The sequence below is a fragment of the Lissotriton helveticus genome, chromosome 2_1 (genome assembly GCF_964261635.1).
Source record: "Lissotriton helveticus chromosome 2_1, aLisHel1.1, whole genome shotgun sequence".
Classification (NCBI taxonomy): domain Eukaryota; kingdom Metazoa; phylum Chordata; class Amphibia; order Caudata; family Salamandridae; genus Lissotriton; species Lissotriton helveticus.
Window position 1 is genome coordinate 1,525,833,112 of NC_136059.1, and position 22,261 is coordinate 1,525,855,372.

Sequence of the window (22,261 nt, forward strand, 5' to 3'; positions counted from 1 at the left end):
GACTTCAAATAACCTTTCATGTCACCAGCACGGCACACCTGCAACACAAATAGAGCCATTCTTTAGACGACTTTCTAACGGGAGTTATATTCTAATAGTGGACCACAGCTGTTGTGGCATGGTGCCAGGAAAAGCTTATCTTGTGAGCATTAGTTCCATGGTCACTTGCTGTATGCAAGTATTGTATCCAAACAGCACTCCAGACATGGAGGCAAAAATGTGGCCTTCTTTGAATATCTCTTCTATTCGAATTGATACTTTAAGCAGAATAAAGTCTGTCCTTTTACAGACAACGGTGCCCTTGACGTCATCAAAAGAAAGGTATGATCTGCAAGTTACAAGGACAACGGCAGAGATACATACCCTTTTATCAACAAATTGCCCCGTGCATTTCGCAGAAATGCTAAGCCAAATCCTAAATATGTCAGATGCCAATGGTATCCCACATGTATTTAAGACAATTTTTTCGGGACTGTTAACACCCTTCGAAACAGTTCTGGGCATTTTTCCTAATTTTGTCCATTCTATCTTTGGAGGCCTACCACTTCTGTTGGGACTCGTAGCAGGCATTTTATTTTTGATACTTCTGCTCCGATATGGCAAGCCAAATCGCAGACAAGACTCCAGCAACAATGGAAGAAACGATCCTGGCTATACGCTATCGGGACCGCATAACTAAAGTCCTTGGATTAGCCCGGCTGAGAGATCTGAATATGACTTGGTTTCTTTCATTTAGACCCATCTGGCAGAATTGCATCTTACCTGTGCTTCGATGTATGCTATGCGGAGAAGAATGCATGTTGGACGTCTGTCTTACACTACCATCAGCAGTACCAATGGATACAGATACTTTGCTAAGTCCAGTAACGGCTCATGCATCGTGTTGTCCCCAGCGGCTACCCATTCTGAGGACGGCATTCGTTGAGACTTCACCACTACGATTAGGGGGTAGTGAAGTACGAGATGAGAGCAGCATCACCCAGGTACGACCTTCTGTGAGCATTGCTGATCCTGACATCGATGATAGCAATCATTCTCACGACTGCACTGTTGCGGCATTTTCAAACTTGGTCGAACTCTCACCTGAAGCCGTAGACCAATTTTTTGAAAGTCTGTCTGAAATGATGTTCTCCCCTGAACAAAAAGAATAACTTTTAAGCAAACGAGCACACAGCGTTCCATGAACTCTGAATTCGGCCTTCAGCTTTGATAAACAAAAGCTACTGAAAATATTTGGAACTCTTTTTTTCCCCTGAAGCGAAATTATTTTTTTTCCCTTCCAAAATATTTACCTTTTGCTGACACTTGTACTCTGCTTAAAGTAGAACTATTCTTAGAGAACAGAGCTTCTATTTTTAGGAACTCTAGAGACAATATATTACCTCAGCCTCTAGCACATTTAGAGCGACTGTATTTATATGTGATGAAATGGTCTCGACCTTCTTTTCTGTACTTAGAGCCATTTCATGTGTAAGTTTCGCAAATCATTCAGCTGATATATATATGCATTTTTTTTTTAACTGAATGAGTACACTGCTTGAAAAGCGTACAGTACCAATATCATTTTCATGTATTTCGCATACACCATTTCAATTGCAAAAAATGTATTTTGGGGTGGGTTGGAATACACATGCACTTTTATATGTTTACTATTGCTTAGTTTTAGTAATGATGGACATTAGATCGTGGAGTGGGTATTGTGTTTTTATCCAGGAGCCTAAATCGATATTTCTATTTTATGCCCTTGTTCGGTTATAATCAATAATATCCCTATAACGGCATAGTAATCATATCCATATTCAGTCGTAGCGCATGCTGTCACATTAAGCAAGGCTACTTCCTCAGACTCCTAGAAAGCACAACGAGTTCTCTAAACAAACCAAACCTCCAGCAACCTGGGAAATCCCCCTTGCTTTTGTTTTGATTTCGTCCTAGAACTCCTGTAAAGCACTGTAAGAACGGCCAGTTCTTAGTGACATCTTTATTGACGTCTTATGTCCAACCTTAAATCAAACCCGGCACCTTTCAGGTATAAATATACCAACGCTGCCTTAAGCAAACACACGGTGGTGGTTTTGGAGCAGAGCAGCTAACTACTTGCCCGAGAGCCCAGCTGATGCGAGAGCCCACGGACGCTGCCCCTCCCTTTTGACGCACTGAGAGAGACGCTGTCTTTTCTCCTGCCGAGAAATCCAGCTCCGGTGTTTCCAGATACCTTCGCGGGTTACTGGGATATCGAGTCCTGAGAGAGAGATACAAGACCTCCTGCTTTCTATTAACCCAGGTACTGAGCTGACTAAAACCTTTGAGAAAATTCTTGACTCAGATTCTTGGCAAAACCAACTTAACTTAAACTGCTACTTACTTACTCTTTCCCACGTATTAGGCTTAGGTCAGGTACACCGGGGTAGGCGTATTTAGAAGCACCAGTTGAGTACGTTAGTCAATGTATATAAGTATGTATATATTTCATCTTATGGCTAAGAAACCATATCAATGCTTTTACAGTATTATTTTATAATCCTCCTTTTACTGTACGCACTTTACTATGAGTATTGCAATTGTGGCAATTCATTTCTCTTGCATGAGAAAGAAGACTGCTCAATAAATAACATCTTTTATTGACAACGCCCGTCTCTCTTTTCTCTGCACTCTGGTGAAACTAAGTATGCACACTTGACTGAGTGAAATAGCTGTCTATTGTTTTCACACGACTCTAGAGATACACTCTTATTCTGAGGGAGCAAAGTTGTCATGTTATATGGTTGTCAGAAGCTAATCCCTTCTTGTCTATCCAGGGAGGTTAAACTCCTCCTCGCTTAGTCGAGAAAGTTTCTAGTGACCTCTGAGCTAGCTGGCAAAACTTAAGTCTAATATAGTCAGTAGAGACCTAGATAACCTCAGTCTTACGTCTACACTGCTGAATATATTATTCCAATGCGCAGAGCCTATTGGGAATATAGGAACTACACTACAACATGTAGGTAAATAATATGTCAGGCCCCTACTAACATGCACACTGAACCAGACAATATTATGTTTTACATGTTTTTTTGTGTTACTAATCAAAATCAATACATGTGTCTTTAAAAAAAAGCCTTGAAGGATAAACAAGAAAATAGGTTTAAACCCTAAGAATATCATCATTAAAATTATTCTGAATATTTAGAAGTGGGGATGCGCCCACTGGGGCAGCAGGGAGCTTCACAAACCTGACAGTGGTTTCTGGTAACATACAGAGGATAAAAACAAAGAAACGTATGTGGACACAGAGTTGAATCATTTAAGAAGTACCTATGAATTCAGACATGATCCTTGATGTCACTTCTGTTTACTCTGGCACACTATAGAAACCATGATCCTTCATTACTGAGCGCCCAAGTTGGTGGCACAACTGGAGCGGATTTCGTATAAAGAGAATAACAGCAAAAATGCTTGCCTTTAATCTCTTTTGAGTCAGTCCTGTGTGTATGTATGAATATTACTGAGGCAGCTATAGCAACTCTGCAGTTATGGTGGTTCATTTACACTTTCCACTGAATACGCGTTTTTTTGGTTCACTTATAACTGTGATACTGTTTGGCTAATCTGCACAAAGTTTTTGCAAACCAGGTTAGGTTTCAGAATGTCAGATTTCAATCTGATCGGTGAAGGAAACTATAGTTGCAAACAAATACTGTGCATTTTTCATTTTAACTCTCATAGGAAATGTTGTTATCTGCTACAGCAAAAATTATTGAATAGATTTACAGCAAACTTTGCATGAAAGTAGAACATCACCCATAAAGCGTTCTATTTTATTACATCCCATCAAAACCATATCCTGCCCCCAAACGGGCTGTTGGTGAACTCAAAACGTACACCAATAAAAAAACATATTTTACAACAAACAAAATTCATTAATAATGCATACACAAAGAAAATATGCTGTAACTATGTCAAAGGTAAAGTGATGTGTAATGTCACCAGTGATATCATCAATGTCATTTCTGATATCATGTGTGTGGTCTTGACCAGTTCAATTGGGGGGAGAGGGGAGCTATGGTTTTGATGACTGGGGAATGAATATATAGTTTGTGTGGTTTACCATAGCTGACAAGGGAGGTTAGGTTTGACGTTGAACTATATTGTCACTTTAACTTTGATTTTTCCAGTAGTTAAGGTTTACATCACAGTATAGGGGAAATCAGATTGTTGTACCCTTAATAACTGTGGCAGCCCTTAACCAATCTATAACGTGAACAAAGAAAGGTGTATGAGGATAATTTACACCACACAAAATCTGGTGCCGATTGATCAACTAGTTTAAAAGTTATAAAGTTGGTCCCAAAATCATTTTCACTGGGCAATATAGTGGGATTTCCCATAGTAGATGTTTCTCCATGCACAAGTCCGAAATACCAAACAGATGATCACCAAATTTTGAAGGCACAGCGACCTTTCGGTCATTCAGTAATGTTTTTTTGGTTTGGTGAAAGTCAGTTGTTTGGAGCAATGAGGCAAAAAATGAGTGTCCAGCGCGCATGTCAAGTATAACAGTACAACCCCAGCACACATGCACAACACTCTGCATTCTCAGTGGTCACCCAGAAGTGTTTATCACCCAATGTTTGCAAATACTGACAAGAAAACAATAGAAATACATTGAAAGAGAAGACACGCAAGCGTGTGATTCAAGATGGCGGCTCGCCAATAAAGCTCCGGCTCACCCGTCCTTACGACAAGGTTTAACTAATTTCCTGCTGTCAATAATGATTACCTGCCCTTAAAGAAGTGTTTTCTGCAGGTTTCCGGTGATTCTGACGACTTCTGGACCCCCTAGCTTCCAGCTTTCCTGCACTGAGACTTCCCTCAGCTTGGCTCTGAGGTTTTCAGTCAGGAAGGCGGAGTTCTACTTCTGGAGAAGGCGCAGTTTTGGCCTTGGTTTCCTCCCATTACTGGTTTTAGCTGCTGCACTGGTTTGGCATATTTGTCTATATTTCTGTTGTGATACTGACCACTCTTGCCTGTATTTATTCATTTTCTTGAGAATGGAAAGTAAGTCTTCAGCAAATAAACGTAAACAGACAGTTTCTACTCTACCTGTCAAGTCAAAAATGGTAGATTCATCGGAATCCTCCCTTATTACTATTCTGGAGGAAGTGAAGGCTATTAGATCAAATACAGATAATATTGCCATGGAAATTAAAAATATACGGCAAGATATGGCTAGTCTTTCAATGAAGGTTGTGGATAATGAGATCAAACTGCATGACGTTACAACTAAAACTGATAAGCTAGTACCAATTGATACAAAAAAAACCTTCATCAGTACTAGATTACTTGAGTTAGAGAACAGAAATAGACAATATAACTTGTATATTTTTAATTTGCCTGAAGATATGGAAGGGAATGATTGCAGACAATACCTTGAAAACCTACTGCCTAATTTATTGAATTTGAAGTTTTCGGAGAAATTTGAGATTGACAAAGCGCATAGTATCCCATCTCACCGTAAACCAGGCCAAACTAAACCTAGGCAAGTCATCTTTAAGGTTCTGCGTCATCATCACCTCATCCTTATCCGGAAACCAGCTAGAGAAATTCCTTCTCTTCTGGTTAATGGCTCTAAAATCTTCAAGATTTCGCTAAAGGAGACTGTTGCCATACATCGGGATTTTGCAGCGCTGAGACCACAACTGAGAAACTCTGGCTTTAAATATGGACTCTTCGATCCATCCACCATGTGTATCTGGAAAGACGACATCTCCAAATCCTTTTACCGTCCGGAAGACCTTCAAGCTTTCCTTGATAACAATTCTCCTCTCTCAATGGATACATATGATTCCTCAACTTGAAGTGGTTTAAATAGTACTATAATGTTATCTTTAATTACCTGTTATGGTAGTTGTATGTACCTTGTATTTTAAGTCATTGCTATTCCTGCTATTTCTATGATATCCTTTTAAGCATGGGTGCACCTCTCTCTTCTTATATGCAGGTGAGTGTCTCATTAATGTCTATGTATGTTCTTCACTATTTTGTTTATACATTTGTTTCTTTACCTTATTTTTCTATGTTTCTATGGCTATTTCCTTGATCTCTTATAATGCTTCTTTCATATCTTCTAATTTTCTCTACTCTTTCTTTATTTTTTCCTCCTTGTTTCACTTCATAGTAAATTAATAGTACTCATAAAGTTACAGTTGTTTCCTTGAATGTCAAAGGTTAACGACATCCAGTAAAAGGATTCAAGATTTTAGAATATTTACATAGGCAAAAAGCTGACATTTGTTTATTGCAAGAAATTCACATTGATGACAACATTTTAGCATACATGCAAAGGAAATGGGTTGGTCAGATTATCTCCTCCCCTGCATTTGGTAAAAAGAATGGTCTGGCTATTCTTTTTTCAAAAAATCTTCAATTACAAATTTTAGATAAACGATCTGATTCTGAAGGTAGATTTCTTTTAGTCAAATTTAAAATTGGTCATACGATTTTACATTTAATTAATATCTATGGGCCAACGGCTGATGACCCTGATTTTTGGTCTCGTATTACCTCTGAAATTCTTCAACTTGGGAAAGTTTCCTTAATTATGGGGGATGTCTTTAATTTGATTAGTCACCCCCTTTTAGATAGACTGTCCTCGAACAAATTTACAATTCCCTAAGTGTTTCATTCTCTCAGAACTTTGTTTAAAAACACTAAGTTGGTTGACATCTGGAGACTACATTTCCCTACTCAGAAAAAATTCACCTTTTTCTCTAATCTCCATAATTCTCAATAATACTTGGATCATTTCCTAGTGTCTACAGACTTAGTGAAGTCTATAACTCAACATGCTATTGGAAGCATTGAAATTTCGGACCACGCAGTAGTTTCACTTAATTTACAAACTGATAATATTTCTGTCTCTCATTCCCGTTGGTGCATGAATGTAGATATTGTTCTCCAAGATGTTCTCATAAAGACACAATTTTAAAGGTATTCATGAATATTTCTTACATAATCCTAATGGTGTTACCTCCCCTATTACAAAATGAGATGCTTTTGAACATATTTACGAGGGATAGTTATCTGTATAATGGCCCACGAACCTAAGACATTTAATACCAAATTGTTACACTTAGAAAAACACATTTCAAAATTTGAACGATTGTTTATATCTTCTCAAAATATTGTTTTTAAAAACACACTGCAAAAATTTAGATATGAATATAATTCAATGTTAAGTAAAAGAGCCGGTATTCAAATTGCTAATCAAAAAGCTAAATTTGCTTTTAACGCTAATAAGTCAGGAAAACTTTTACCTAATTATCTCTGCATCAAGAAAGATAGAAATCAAATCCAGGCTAAACACAATGGTACCATTGCTGTTTCTACCCTAGATGTTATTTATGAGTCTCTTACATTTTATTCTTCACTATACAGTAGCCCAAATCTTTCAGACCCTAGAGTTATTGACAATTTCTTAATTTCTGCTAATTTACCGCAACTTTCCCACTCTGATAAGTCCCATTGAGACAACCCTATCACTACAGAAGAAGTTCTAATTGCTATTCAATACTCAAACCCCAAAAATCTCCTGGCCCTGATGGCATTCCTGCAGAATTTCATAAAACGTTTGCTGATATTCCCACCCCTCATTTGCATCATTTATTCACTACATTCAACCAATCCGGCTTACTCAGAGGCTATTTTACAGAAGCTTTAATTATAGTTTTACCTAAACTAGATAAAGACCACACTAAAGTTTCAAATTATTATCCTATTCCCCTAATAAATCAGGATTGTAAATGTTTGCAAAAATCCTAGCTACCAGGTTAGCTCGGATTCTGTCGTCCCTTGTTCACATAGATCAATCTGGTTTTATGTGAAAACAATTCTCTGTTAATAATACACGACTCCTCATTTATGTTATTGATAAAGCCTCTACCTTTACTGCTCCTGCTGGTCTTCTTGCTTTACATGCGGAGAAAGCGTTCGATAAATAAAGTTAATTGGCAATTTCTTTTTCAAATGCTATCTTCTTTTAATTTTGGTATAATTTTATAAAAATGGTATTGCCATTATATGGCTCCCCTTCTGCTCGACTCTTTATAAATGGTCAATTTTGTAATCCCTTTTCTCTCTATAGAGGAACCCAACAAGGCTGACCTTTGTCACCTCTTCCTTTTTTATTAGCAATTGAAGCTTTTCTCTCCCATATTCAAAATTCCATTGATATTGAAGGACTAGTGTTAGCTAATGTTAATCTTAAAACGTCTGGGTTTGCAGATGATATCCCACTATACCTTAGTAACCCAGACACATCTATTACCGGCAGTTTAAAATGTTATACATGAATATTCTGTTTCTGGTTATACCTTGAATGCACATAAAACAGAATTCTTTCTCCAGAATGTCCATAGCACACCTTCAATATTGGATAATACTGAAATTATCTTGCAAAAGGAGAAAATTAAGAATTTAGGTATACCTTTTTCACTTTTCTTAAAACATTTCATTACTCTCTATTGTGATACTTCATTTACAAAAATGATAGCTAAAATTCGTCAATGGTCCACACTTCATTTATGTTCGTGGGGGAAACTTGAAACCAGTAAAATCGTATTAGCCTCAATTATCTTCTGTACTTTAACTATGATCCCCATATAATTGCCTCTCTCAGTCTACAAAAAAATTGATAGACCTATTTCGAAATTTGTCTGGAATCATAAGCCTCCTCGTATTGGTTATGCTAAACTTAAACTTTCCAAATTTAATGGAGGATTTGGCACACCTGATTTTTTTAAATACCATAAGGCATTTATTTTATAACAAGGTTCACTCTGGTTTACTTGTGCAGATCCTAGTTATTCCCCTAAATGGTTAATGATAGAACGCAACTTAGTATCACCATTTCCTCTCCCATCACTTTTGTCTATATCCAATTCAAATACATATTTTGAATCGTCCCCCATCATAGCATCCACAAAATTGATTGTTACTGAATTTGATGCTTCTTTTTCGTCACGTATTTCCAATTCTACTATCATTTCTCTTTGGCACAACCCTACATTAAAGTTTAATTGCACGGTTGCATTTTAGAAATCATGGATATCGGCTGGTATTTTTTTCTTTCAGGATATTTATGAAAATTATGCTTTGTTATCTTTCTCTGAACTACAGACTAAATTCATGTTTCCCAATACCGAAGCTCTTAAATATGAAATTCTTTGTAATGTACTACTTAACACTTTCCTAAATGTGCTACCCCAAATTAAACCCCCTCCCTAATTCGGTAACATGTATTCAAGCTTTTTCTGCCTCTCAACATATTGTTTCCACATTTTATAAATAGCTTAATTGTACAAGTACTACCCATTTAACCTTTTTAGCCACTTTTTGGAATGCAGAACTCTCTCTGAATTTTTTGTTAAATGAATGGAAACCAATATGGGCAATAAATATTTCAGGATGGTTTTCTGTATCATTATCTCAAACAAACGCTTTTATTTCATTTAATTGTCTATGCACTCCTTACAAATTATATAAGTCTAAACTTATAGATTCTTCACTTTGTTGGAACTGCAAATGTTATGAAGGTATGTTAAAGCACATGCGTATTGAATGTGCAGTAATATTTCAATTTTGGAAGAATGTTTTGGATATCATTGTTAAAATACTTCCTATCTCTGAGTTTCTCACTTACAACATGCTTATTGGTAAAGCTCATGTTTTATGATCCACCTTATTAGAGTCCCATTCCAAACTTTTGTATCTTCTTATTTCTATTACTATTAAATCCATTACCTCCAATTGGAAATCAGCTGAAACAATATCAATCCAAGCGTGGTGGTCTTATGTCACTTTTATTAGATCTGGTGCCCAATTATCTTATATGGGACTTTTAAAAAACACATCGTCATTTCAACAGTTATGGAAATCAATTGATGATTATATTGATACTTATTTATAAAACATTTATGACATTGTTGTATGACTAATGTTTTTGAGGAGTAGCCTCATTTGTTCCGTATTCATTTCTTATAATTTCACTGCTTTTATGACAATTGTGAACTTTTGGTATATAGATATTGTTATGACAATATTTTTGAACTTGGTATTAATCTGTTATATATACCAACACTGTATCATGTTTTGTTTTGTCTGCAAAAAAACCTAATAAAATATTTTGAACACAAAAAAGAAAAACATTGAAAAAGAAAGCAGCACAATAGAAGAGCCTACGCTGCACATTCATACATGGGTAGGAAATTAATATTTTCCCCTAGCCTGTTTGATAGGATGAGAAGAGATGTAAAAAATACTTTTGCCACCAACATGACTCTGCCAGACCAAGGGGCTAATCTGAGAATACCCCACCTTGCCTAACAACAGTAGGGAATTAATTTACCTGCGCCTTGGCTTGACCAAGAGCCAGGAAGAAGTGATATCACATGCTACCACCAACTTTGCAAAGAGTGAGTCTCTCCACTCTGTACTAACGCCCCCTCATATTGTGTGAGAGTGAGGGGGTGGGAATACGACCACCTCCTATTGCCTTTTCTGCATATAAAATAACCCCCTGAATTCTTTGTGGTGCCCAAGGGACCGGGGCTATTTTCAATAACAACTTCTCTTCATCTTGACCAGGGGTAAGGGGTGAGAAGAAATGAATGCCTCACCCCCTCAGCTAAATAAAAAAAAAGTTGAGGTCTCACTGACTCAACCCTGCGCCCTGTTCCCAAGCCATAGGGGTGGGTGTCAACCAACCCACCTTAACTCCCAATCCAGGAATTAGTATTCGGTACATCACATGTCTTCTCAAACTAAAACCACCAAACATCACTGCCAGCAAAAAAAGTCCCTCTAAACAACCCTCACCCACAAACACTACTGCATAGCCATCTACCCATACATACACATGGGGCCCTGTACGAAACTGAATTATTAAATGTGGCAGATGACTACCCACCTCAATGAATAATCACAACCCTTGTCAGGGTGAACCCTTAAAGTCACCAAATTAAGCTGAGCTCAACCCCCTGGTAGCTATGGCACAGAGCAGACAGGCTTAATTGGAAGCAATGTGCAAAGTATTTATGCACTACACCATGGCTCACTTACCCATCTATCATCCGTTGCAGAATTCAAAGCCATAACACCGGACTCTCATGCTCAACACCAGCACTACCCATATCCCTTCCACCTTGAACATAAGCAAATGTAAGCCACTCCACACTACCCTTCCTAACCTTGCATCCCCTTTTCTGCCACACAACAATGCTACTATTCAAAGACAACTCCATAGCCCACCCTTTCAATTACAACCAATCTCACCACCCAAAAAACAGACACAGCATGTCTATGCTGTGTAGGGTATAGATCCACAAAATGCCTTTTAAGGTAGTTGGACAAGGATAATGACTCCCAAAACAATTAATTTTCAGTCCTGCTACATCTAACACCATCACCATTAGCACACCACCTACATCCTACAAGGACAATACTAACTCTACTGCAGTACAAAATCACACCACCTCCAAAACAGCTCCTTTAACCTGCCTACTAATAAATGTGGTTTCTATGTTCAAAAAACAAAACTACATCTTCGACCAATTAATAGACACAGAACCTGACTTACCCTTCATAATTGAATCAGGGCTGGGGGAAGAAATGGCTTCAGTATTGCATGAATTTTTTACACCAGGCTATCACACCATTGAACAAAATCACATAGGCAAAAGAGGAGGAGACTTCGGGGCCGATTCTGATGTCGGAACGGACCGGAGTCCGTCCGACATTGGTTTGGAACTCGAACCAAACAACCGGTACCAGCCCAGGAAGTAGGATGCAACCGTATGCCTAGTCTTTGCAATGGGAGCGTGCATTCTAATTACCCCACATTTTACATTACTCATGACATCTTCTATGACATCATTAATAATATCACTGCAAACTTTGTAGTGAAGTTATTGATGAAAACACTGTGTATGGTGGGAGCTCAGCTTTTACCTCAGGGCATGAGTTATAGCACTTGAGAGAACTATAACTGCTGGATTTCTATGATTTTGTGTGTGTAAAATCAGAACCTAACTACAACGTTCCAGGAACCTTTGGTTTTTCCAGTGGGGAGATGATATATATATATATTTGAGATGTCATCAGTGATGTCATGAGTGATGTCACTGACCATGTCATGAGTGATGTAATATGTGACGTCATCAGCAGTGCATTGCATGCGCAAGTTATAGTGAGTCCAACTAACTGTAACGTGGGAATTTCAATGGTTTTATGCGAGTAAAATTTCCACCTAACTATAACTGGTGTGAAGCCTATGGTTTTTTCAGTGAATATATATATATATATATATATATATATATATATAAACAAGCGCGACCCCTCCACGAAAGAAAAGGTCAGAGGACACCATGGGGCTTGGGAAGAATCTTTAATTCAGATTTGCTGGGCATAATGCATTTCGGCGTAGTGTGCCTTCGTCAGACGCCCTTCACAAATGCAGGTGAACACCACGCCTCCCTAATAATGTTCCGGTCCTCCCCTGAGTGGGGAGTCAGCTGACTCATTCAAAATCCAACGCAGCTGTAGTCAAAATGGGAACTACAGCTACCATGATGCAGTGTTCGGTAAGTACCGTGGTAGTTTGATGAGCGCTGAAATACCAAGCGTAGGGATCCAAGGTGCAGCCTGGAAATAGACTGAGAGTCTTCCTTCGGTCCCCACACGCTCTCCCTCATGTAGCAGGATGAAAGCGAACCATGCAGCACCAATACAGTGACAGTGCTGCCAAGTGAAGTCACAAGCCGCTCCTGGCGGTGGCCGTGTGCTTGCCCTGTTAGATGAGGCGGGACTGCGACATCCGATACCTCGGAGAAAGAAAGCGCAGTGTTGCCACTGTATCCGGCAAGTACACAGTCCTCTTGTAGAGCGGGTCCTCTAGACGCGGCTTGCCAGCTGCCGCGAAGATATATAAACTAGCGCGACCCCTCCACGAAAGAAAAGGTCAGAGGACACCATGGGGCTTGGGAAGAATCTTTAATTCAGATTTGCTGGGCATAATGCATTTCGGCGTAGTGTGCCTTCGTCAGACGCCCTTCACAAATGCAGGTGAACACCACGCCTCCCTAATAATGTTCCGGTCCTCCCCTGAGTGGGGAGTCAGCTGACTCATTCAAAATCCAACGCAGCTGTAGTCAAAATGGGAACTACAGCTACCATGATGCAGTGTTCGGTAAGTACCGTGGTAGTTTGATGAGCGCTGAAATACCAAGTGTAGGGATCCAAGGTGCAGCCTGGAAATAGACTGAGAGTCTTCCTTCGGTCCCCACACGCTCTCCCTCATGTAGCAGGATGAAAGCGAACCATGCAGCACCAATACAGTGACAGTGCTGCCAAGTGAAGTCACAAGCCGCTCCTGGCGGTGGCCGTGTGCTTGCCCTGGTAGATGAGGCGGGACTGCGACATCCGATACCTCGGAGAAAGAAAGCGCAGTGTTGCCACTGTATCCGGCAAGTACACAGTCCTCTACATATACTCGAGATAGCAAGCAGGAACTTATAGTTAGGACCAACTTTTCCGATAGAAGATGCATTTGTTGTTTTGCTAATAACTTTGGCGCAGTTTGACGAAATGTCACAATTGTTTTATTTTTAAATGTTCTACTTTATCTACGTCTACATGGAAAGTTTCAGGATGATTAGTCAAGCTGGGGCCGAGAAAAAGGGGTGGTTCCAAAACGTTTTTCCCCCCATGCAATGTCTTTGGGGATTTTGCAATTTTTAGACACAGCTACAGGCCGTACCACTGAACAGATTCACACCGAATTTAGAAGAAAGTTAGCTCTAGGTCCAGAATGAGCTCTTCTTGTAATTAGGTGTGAAATTTGTTCAGCAGTTTTGGAGTTATTAAAGAAATAAAACTCTGTATATCGTGGGACGCTGCTCCTCGACGGAATTTTATATTACTTTACATAAAAAAAATACAAATTTACAGAAAAAAACAAAGGTTACAGGGACGTCATAATTAAGTTCACATTCTACCCACTCAAAACCATGAAATGCAGCAGTTATAGTTATACTTATAGCTATACTTATCTGAATAAACTATAAGTAACTGTTAAGTAACTTTAGGCCACAGGATTTAGTTTCTTAACATGAGTATAACCATAAGTAAAACTATAACTGCTGAAATTCTATGGTTTTCTGTGGGTGAAACGTGAACCTAAATAACGTGCCTGTAACCTTTTTTTTTTTGGGGGGGGTGAATATATCTATCTATATGCTGAAAAAACGATGGTTAAAGTGATGTAATTGTTACATGAAAATGTCAGGTAAAACGTAACATTTTACATTTAAAACAACAGAAATACAGCAGTTAACTGAAGTAACTATAACTTGCAACCCTGCAATGCCCAGTGTTGTCATCAATGATGTTATTTAGGATGTAATCAGTGATGTTATCAGTGATGTCATAGAAAATGCAGTATGTAATGGGTGCTGGACAAGGTCTTCAACCTGGCCATGTGCTGCTCATAGTCTTATCAAACCAGCTGCACACAGTCTTTGACCCAGTACAACAGGCTCTATACATAGTGTGCCAGCCTAATGTCCACAGTGCTCACTCTCCACGTTCTTTGCCATGAATATTTGCACTGTCTTTTTTTTTGTTTCAATTCTTTAAGATTAGAAAAAAATAACGACTTTCAAAATATTTGCAGGTATGTCTACAAAATCACAGCTCCTCGTACCTAAAGTTGGTTCTGCCAATCCCGCAGGAAAATGTGTGCCTTTTTTATTTTTTATTTTGGGGGCACTATCTGCCACGTTGGGAACACATGACCCCACAACATAGGGTGAGGAGATGCTACATCAGAACCTTTATGCCTATTTTGTAACTTTTTTCAGTAAGAAGACAGCCAATCTTTTGCTGCCCGCCACATTGCCCGAATCCTTAGGATCTTCGAATCCTTTGTAACAATCGACCAACAAAATGCTCAAAATGTGTTTTCTGATTAACCCTTTAAAGCCTGCCAGACACCTTTTTTAATGATCAATACCTTGAAAACTTCTGAATGGATAAACACCAAACAACCCCATAGCACTATTCCGACTAAACCTGACCTGCAAAATTTTGACAGATACACCAAGCGAATGCAAATATTTTTGCAGATTAGTCAAGCGGCACGAAAATAATAAGCAAGAGGATATGTCTTTTGGCCAAACTTGCTGCTCAAATATGGTGACTAAGGAGTCCCTTTGTCTATGATAAGTCTATATTAAAAAATGATTGACATTTTTGGCATTACAACAATGTGTTCAGGATCCTGTAGCTGTAAAGGGCATGCAGATGAGATAACATCTTGGCTGTAGCAGTGCGACTCTTTCTATTTCTATACCCACTCATTAGCAGATAGGATCTGGTTGGATGAAGGGATCGAACGATTGAGAAATCTAAATATACTTCAAAATAGTAGGACGTGGGAGCTACACTTGTCATGACAGAATATGCATGCCTATTGTGGCATTTAAAAGACAAACAATACAAATTATTACAACAATAATACAGTGAATATCACCAAAATGGCTGTGTATGTGCAATGAAGCATAGATGAGGAAAGGAGAACAGAGAGCAGAGCTCATGGTTCTTTTATTTCAACCAGTCACTAGATTTAGTAAATTAGCAATAGAACTCTTATAGAATTATAGAACTGTTTTTTAAAGGAATATTCTTTTAGTTAAAGGATTAGGAGAAAATTAAGATCCCTTTAAAGGGTACATAAACTACTCGCCTGCAGGATTACTGATGCTTTCATTTCTCTCAGAGTCCTGGTGGTCCATGGAATCAGCATTTCCCTCATCCTTAATGTTGAAGGAGCCAGATGGCCTAGCAACTGCCTCTTGAGCTACAAAAAGAAATGGCAACTATGTAAGTCTTCCTACACAAACATACATCTCTCATGGTGGGCTGTACTCCATTAACAAAAAAGAAACAACAAGAGAGGCTACTTAACAGTGTATCTAAAGCTCTGATCCAGAAGTGCCAGGGACAAACAAGGCCCGAGATATCATTTAACAGGTTCACCAAAACACCACGCCCAGGTGTGAGACCTTGCGTAGAAACCCACCAACTTGTTTTCTTTGCAGCTGTCATACATATATCAAAGGGCGATCACATCATCCAATAAAAGTCAGACAAAGAGCTTCCTGGAGGCAGGAGAGGGGGTTAGGAATAACCCTTGAAGACTACCAGATAGTCTTGTGTATGGAGTTTACATGGACTGAGGTCAGATGCATCTGTTCCATGAAAGTACAGTTCATGCTCTTGTTCCAAAGTGTTGTGGCCCTTGATATGTTGCACATTTTTCTCAAAGTCCCTCACTGTGACCTGGCAGGCCCTCATAGAATAGCTGATCAGTCTGTAGATGTTCAGTTCAAAGGTGTTACCATAAGCTTGCGATGGAAGAGGGGAGCTGAACTAAATGTACAGCTACATCAAAGGGACTGGTCAGAAACGGGCAAAGTTGCAGGGAAAATGTGACCTCCATAGATATATGTTTGAAAGGAATTTATCACATGCCATATCTGCTGTTAGCAAGAGCCCCTGGGGAATAAGCCAGATGAGACTAATCTATTAGAGGGTTAAAGTAACCTGTGTGTTGAGTCACTCACTGTGCATTTCCAATTCTGTACCAACTTAAGAGCACTTGTAATTAAACTAAACTCAAAAGATAGGGCCCCCGCCAATGGGCAACAACCATTACAATGCAACTTTCACAACACACTACCATTACAACAAAACTTTTACAACGCAAGGTCCATTACAAAGCATGCTATTACAACGCATGCCATTACAACGCAGATGCTATTACAACGCACGCCATTACCACGTAAGTATGGGTAAATATTTTATCTAAATAATATTAATTTAATTTTAATTTAATTTTCTAAAATAATTTATTTTTTTAATTATTTTTAATTTTAATTTAAACTTACTCTACTATTACACCCCCACTGGAGTTAGAATAGTAATTTTAACCTCTACACTATCCAACACTTACACTACTATTAACCCCCCCTGGAGTAAAAATAGTAATTTTAACCCCTACATTATACAACACTTACCCTACTATTACACCCCCCTGGAGTAAGAATAGTATATTTTTTTAACACATTTTTATTAAAGATTGCATACAGAATGCAGAGCTCTGTACCCCAGAGACATCGGCAGGTCAATTAGGCCACATCAAGTAGATTGCAATCCAGTTTTCTTAAAGGAGAGAAACAAAGGGCATATACAAATAATGCAAAAAGAACAGCCCCCCCCAGCTACTCCCACCCCTCCTCCCAAACCCCCCCCCCACCCGGACCCCACCCAACCCCATTGCACGGTCGCCACCACACGTCACCATTTCTTCATATATATATACCAATCTAGATGCATGCCCCTGCCCTCGTAGCTCCATCATATTTCACCCGGCGGGTCCTGATCCACCGGAGGCTCAAGCCACAAGCCCCTAAAGTCAGCCCATTGCTTCCAAATTTTATAATGTTTCCGTGGACATCCCTGGGCAACAAATATCGGCTCTTCTAGCTCCATGCAGAAGTCGAGCCCTCTTTTCCATGCCACTACAGATGGGGGTTCGCGTGTCTTTCCAAGCTCTGGCCACGTCCCTTTTGGCCAGCGTGAGGCCCAGTAGAAGTAGGTGTCTCTTGTAAATGTTACCCCCTACTCCATCAATTACATGCAGGAGACCCAACTGTGGTGTACGGGGGAGCTGCCACCCCAGGACCTCAGATAAACAATCCCACACCCCTTTCCAGAACCTATCTAGCGAGGTGCAATTCCACACTGTGTGTATAAATGTCCCAATGTCGTGCCCACATCTTAGGCAATCCGGGGATGCTATCAGACCCGCCCGCCACAAACATTGTCTAGTAAAGTACACCCTGTGAAGGTATTTAAACTGGATGAGCCGTAGGCGTATCGAAATGGCAGCTCCCCGAAGCCCTGCCAATGCCTCCCTCCAATCTTCCTCTTCCAATGATCCAACATCTCTTTCCCAGGACTCTCCTAGCTTCTGTAGTGAAGGGGAACAGTGTATAACTAGGGATTGGTATATGCGCAATATCTTTTTGGTTCCCAGGTCTCCCATGAATACCTTAGCCTCCAGGGGACTGAATTCGGGAAGGGAGTCCAATCCCACTAGGCACGGGGCAAGGGTGTGACGAAACTGAAGATACCTAAAGAATTGCGATCGGGGCATACCAAACTCCTGGCTCAGTTCCTGAAAGGACTTAAGTGTCGCCCCTGACAAAACATCCCCCAGGGTAGATATTCCAATACTATCCCATCCCCCAAAGCCCTGTAAAGCTGCCAGTCCAGGCAAGCGACCATTACGCCAGAGGGGGGTTTCATTAGTCAGTGTGTTCCACCATCCCATAGGCCTCAGAGCCTGTCTCCAGATCTGGAACACAATCTGCGTAGCGGGTGGTAGTGTCTTCCGGATCTGCGCCGCGTAAAGTATGGTGTGAAGCGTATGGGCACCCATCAGAAAGCACTCCAGGGCATACGCCGGGTCTCCCCTATCCCCGTACCACCACTCATTCAAAACTAGAAGGTGGGAGGCCTGGTAGTAAGAAAGGATATCAGAGGTCGCTAATCCACCACAGTAAGAAGACAAAAAGCATGTACGCACCGCCACCCGCACTGCACCTCCAACCCAGAGGAACTACCCCAGCACAGAGTCCACTTGTCTAAACCATTGGGGTGAGACAGGGTATGGGTGATTCTGCAATTGATACAACAGCCTGGGGAGAGCCACAATCTTAAAGATGGCCGATCTACCATAAATGGTCAGCGGCATGCGGGTCCACGTCTTGATATCTGCCTTAACCCACTCCCAAACTGGTGCCACATTCCGCTCCCAGGAGACAGTGGGCACCTTGGAGAGGAAGACTCCCAAGTACTTAACTCCCCCCACAGCAACCTGTAATGCTGATGCCCAATCCCCGGCCTCCGTATGTCCCCCCAGCACCCACAAGGTTGATTTGCGGGGGTTCATGTAGAGCCCGGATGTCTCGCCCATGATTTCCATAAGGCGCGGCCCGACCTATTGATGTCAGTAGGAAGAACAGGACATCATCTGTGTGTAGCGCAATCCTGTCTGATGGGCCCTGCGCCCATTCAAACCCCTGCATCTGCACATCAATGCGCACCCACGCAGCCAACGTCCGCTATACCGCGACAGGTACTTCATCGTTTTTTGAGGTATGGGGAGAGGGTAGGGGTTGGGGATGGGGGTTGTTGGCTTTGTTGGGCTTCCTGGTCAGGGTGGACAAGGTCCGTTATGTAGGGTAGTAGCCGATTGGCCAGAGCTTTGGCCAAGATCTTGGCCCCTAAATTTAGCAAGGAAATAGGGGGGTACGATGCGTGTTGTTCTGGGGGTAGGCCCGGCTTGTGGAACACGACCACCTCTGCATGTCTCCAATCAGGGGGAAGACTACCACACTCCCTGGCCTCCTCCACAGCTGCTCTATAGTGGGCGCCGAGCTGTAAATAATACTTCCTATAGAATTCGCTTGGGAACCCATTGGGTCCAGGGGCCTTGCCCGTGTTAAGTTCGCCCAATGCCGTGCCCAGTTCCTCCTCTGCCAGCGGGAGTTCCAATCGCTCCTGCACCGCGTCGGAAACCGCGCTTGGCGGCAAGTCGGCTAGGAATTTGTCCACCACATCCGCAAGGAGACATTCATTCGGGGAATATAAACCTGCATAGTAAGCGACAAAGCCTTCCGCCAATTCCATAGGATTCGTGACCAGGGACCCCTCGCTGTCCAGAATTCCCGGTAGGGTCTGAGCCTGGAACGTGCCCTGGCACAGCCGGTGTAGCATCGTTCCCGATTTATCCCCCCACTGGTAGATCCTACTGCGCGTCGCAAGCCATATCTGTCTCGCTTCATCCATCAACATGGATGCATATGACTGTTGTGCCAAAAGGAGCTGCCCCGCCGCCTGAGCCTCACCCTCCCTACTACCCTGGAGCTCTAATACCGCAATCTCGGCCTCGGCACGCACCAAGTCCGCCCTGCGTTTCTTCCGGGCAGCCGCACACAGGCTATGTCGACCCCCCGTAGGGTTGGTTTCATGGCCTCCCATACTGTGCCGACCTCCGCAACAAACCCTACATTCTCGATTAGGAAGTGGGCAATGGCCTCACCCATATGCTTCTGATAGTCCGGCAACTGCAGGTGCCACACGGATAAGCGCCATCTGAATGCCCACCGCCCCTTGTCCAAACAAGCATCAACCGTGGTGGGAAAATGGTCCGAAAGCCCGAGTGGCAGTATATCTGCAGCCTCCACCCTAGTAATCGCCGTCCCGGGGACAAATATGTAATCTAATCTAGAGAAGGATTTGTGGACAGCAGAAAGGTACATGTATCCCCGTGTGTTGCCATGTAGATGCCGCCATGTGTCAAACCAATTAAGTCCCCGAGCCATGTCATTCAGTTTAGTGGGAGGACCCACCACCCGTCCGCCCTCTGGTCGAAACCTGTCCACCAGGCTGTCCATGACGTCATTCCAATCCCCCCAATGACTGCTAGCGCTTCAGGGATGTCCGCCCACACCCCAAATAACTTTTTGACCAAAGACCACTGCAAAGGGGGCGGGGCATAGACACTCCCAAGAACCAGGGGCTCCTCACCTACCATACCTTTGATAATGACATAGCGACCCTGTGTATCAACCCATTGAGCTGAGTGGACATAAGGGATTCTGCGGTGTACCAGGATGGCTACTCCCCTAGAACCCTTAGTAAAGCCTGCATGATATATCTGTTGGTAACCATAGCGTTGTAAACACAGCGTTTTTGTACCCAGCAGGTGGGTTTCCTGTAACATCAACAAATCTGTGCCAGCCTTCTTCGCCTGCCGCAGTACCTCCCCTCTCTTAAACTTGTCCAGGACTCCCCGCACATTCCAGCTGAGTACTCGGAGAGACCCCCTTGGCCCTCGCGCCTTATTCTCAGAGTTTGCCATCAGGAAACATCAAGGGCGAACTCCCGGATACCAGGACCCATCGGTGCACACATATCAACCATCCAGACTCTCGTGGGACCGTGCGACTCCCCCCCCCCATCCGACCCTTCCCCCAATGCCAACAACCCCCATCCCCCAACCCCTACCCCCACCCCATACCTTAAAAAACTATGAAGTACCTGTCGCGGTATAGCGGCCCCCCGGCCCCCAACATGGGGCCTGAGGCCATCCACACCAATGGATCCCCATTGAACTCCCCCAAACCCCCTCAACCACCCTCAACCAACCCGCTTGGAGAACAGCCCGCCCAGAACATCCCTCCCTCCACCCCCGCGCCCCGACATTCTTAAAATCACTTATTGATCTACACTTCAAATGTCCTTCGCCCGTAGTAGGAAACCTTCAACATTCTAATACACAGTGCTATGATCAGTCGTGATGTATACTATGCTCCTGAGGTTTGTCCGCCGAAGACATCAAGTACCCTCCGCTTGGCTTCCAGGGGCCCCTTTAACTTTCTCTGAGGCACTGCCTGACGTGGAGCGCTGTCTGGACCTGGACCTCCAATTATCTTTCCTCCGTGCCCCCCGAGAGGCCCGTGCCTGTGTCCCATTCTGAGAAGAATCCGACTCCAGCCCCGGCGGTGTACGTGCTCTCACCGACACTGTCTCATCCGTTCATTTGAACACCTCCTCGGGGGTATCAAAGAAATGAGTGCGGGACTGAAACACGACCCGCAGGTGAGCCGGATAGAGCAAGGCGTTGGGCAGTTTTAAGTCTCTCAGACAAGCCTTGGCCGCTGTAAACGATTGCCGTTGTTGTTGTACCATACGTGTATAGTCCGGGAAAATCAGGATACGGTGGTTCTCATATAGCAGCGGTTCCTTTGCCCTGGCAAGTCGCAGGATAGCGTCGCGATCATAATAGTTCAACAGTTTGGCTATTACCGGCCGTGGACGTGCCCCAACCGGCGGTTTTTGCATGAGGGCCCGATGTGCCTGTTCAATTACAAAGCATCTGGAGAGAGAGACAGGGGGGAGCCAGCCCTCTAGCCACTGTGTCAAGAAGCTCTCCATGTTGCCCTTCTCGCATCCCTGTGGAAGCCCAACAAAGCACAGGTTGTTCCGCCTGGCGCGTCCCTCCATTTCCTCAACTCGGAGCGCCAGTCCCTTCTCAACGGACTCCATACTGGCCACCTTGCTCTTTAGGGCCACGACATCATCCTCGACCCCCGAG

The 22,261-nt window shown here is 42.3% G+C and overlaps 1 protein-coding gene across 4 annotated transcripts in view; it reads right to left on the reverse strand.

The window, feature by feature from the left end:
- LOC144818760 (uncharacterized) overlaps positions 1 to 22,261 on the reverse strand; it is a 155,453-nt gene that overhangs the window by 16,557 nt on the left and 116,635 nt on the right. For 2 of the 4 annotated variants that reach the window (XM_078676484.1, XM_078676485.1), the window contains exons 8-9: positions 15,775 to 15,892; positions 9,781 to 9,874 (exon numbers count right to left, since the gene is read on the reverse strand). In XM_078676484.1, the coding sequence (XP_078532610.1) occupies positions 9,865 to 9,874; positions 15,775 to 15,892 (128 nt within the window). In that variant the 3' untranslated portion in view covers positions 9,781 to 9,864. The remainder of the gene's footprint in view (positions 1 to 9,780; positions 9,875 to 15,774; positions 15,893 to 22,261) is intronic. The other 2 variants (XM_078676482.1, XM_078676483.1) reach the window with 1 other exon arrangement.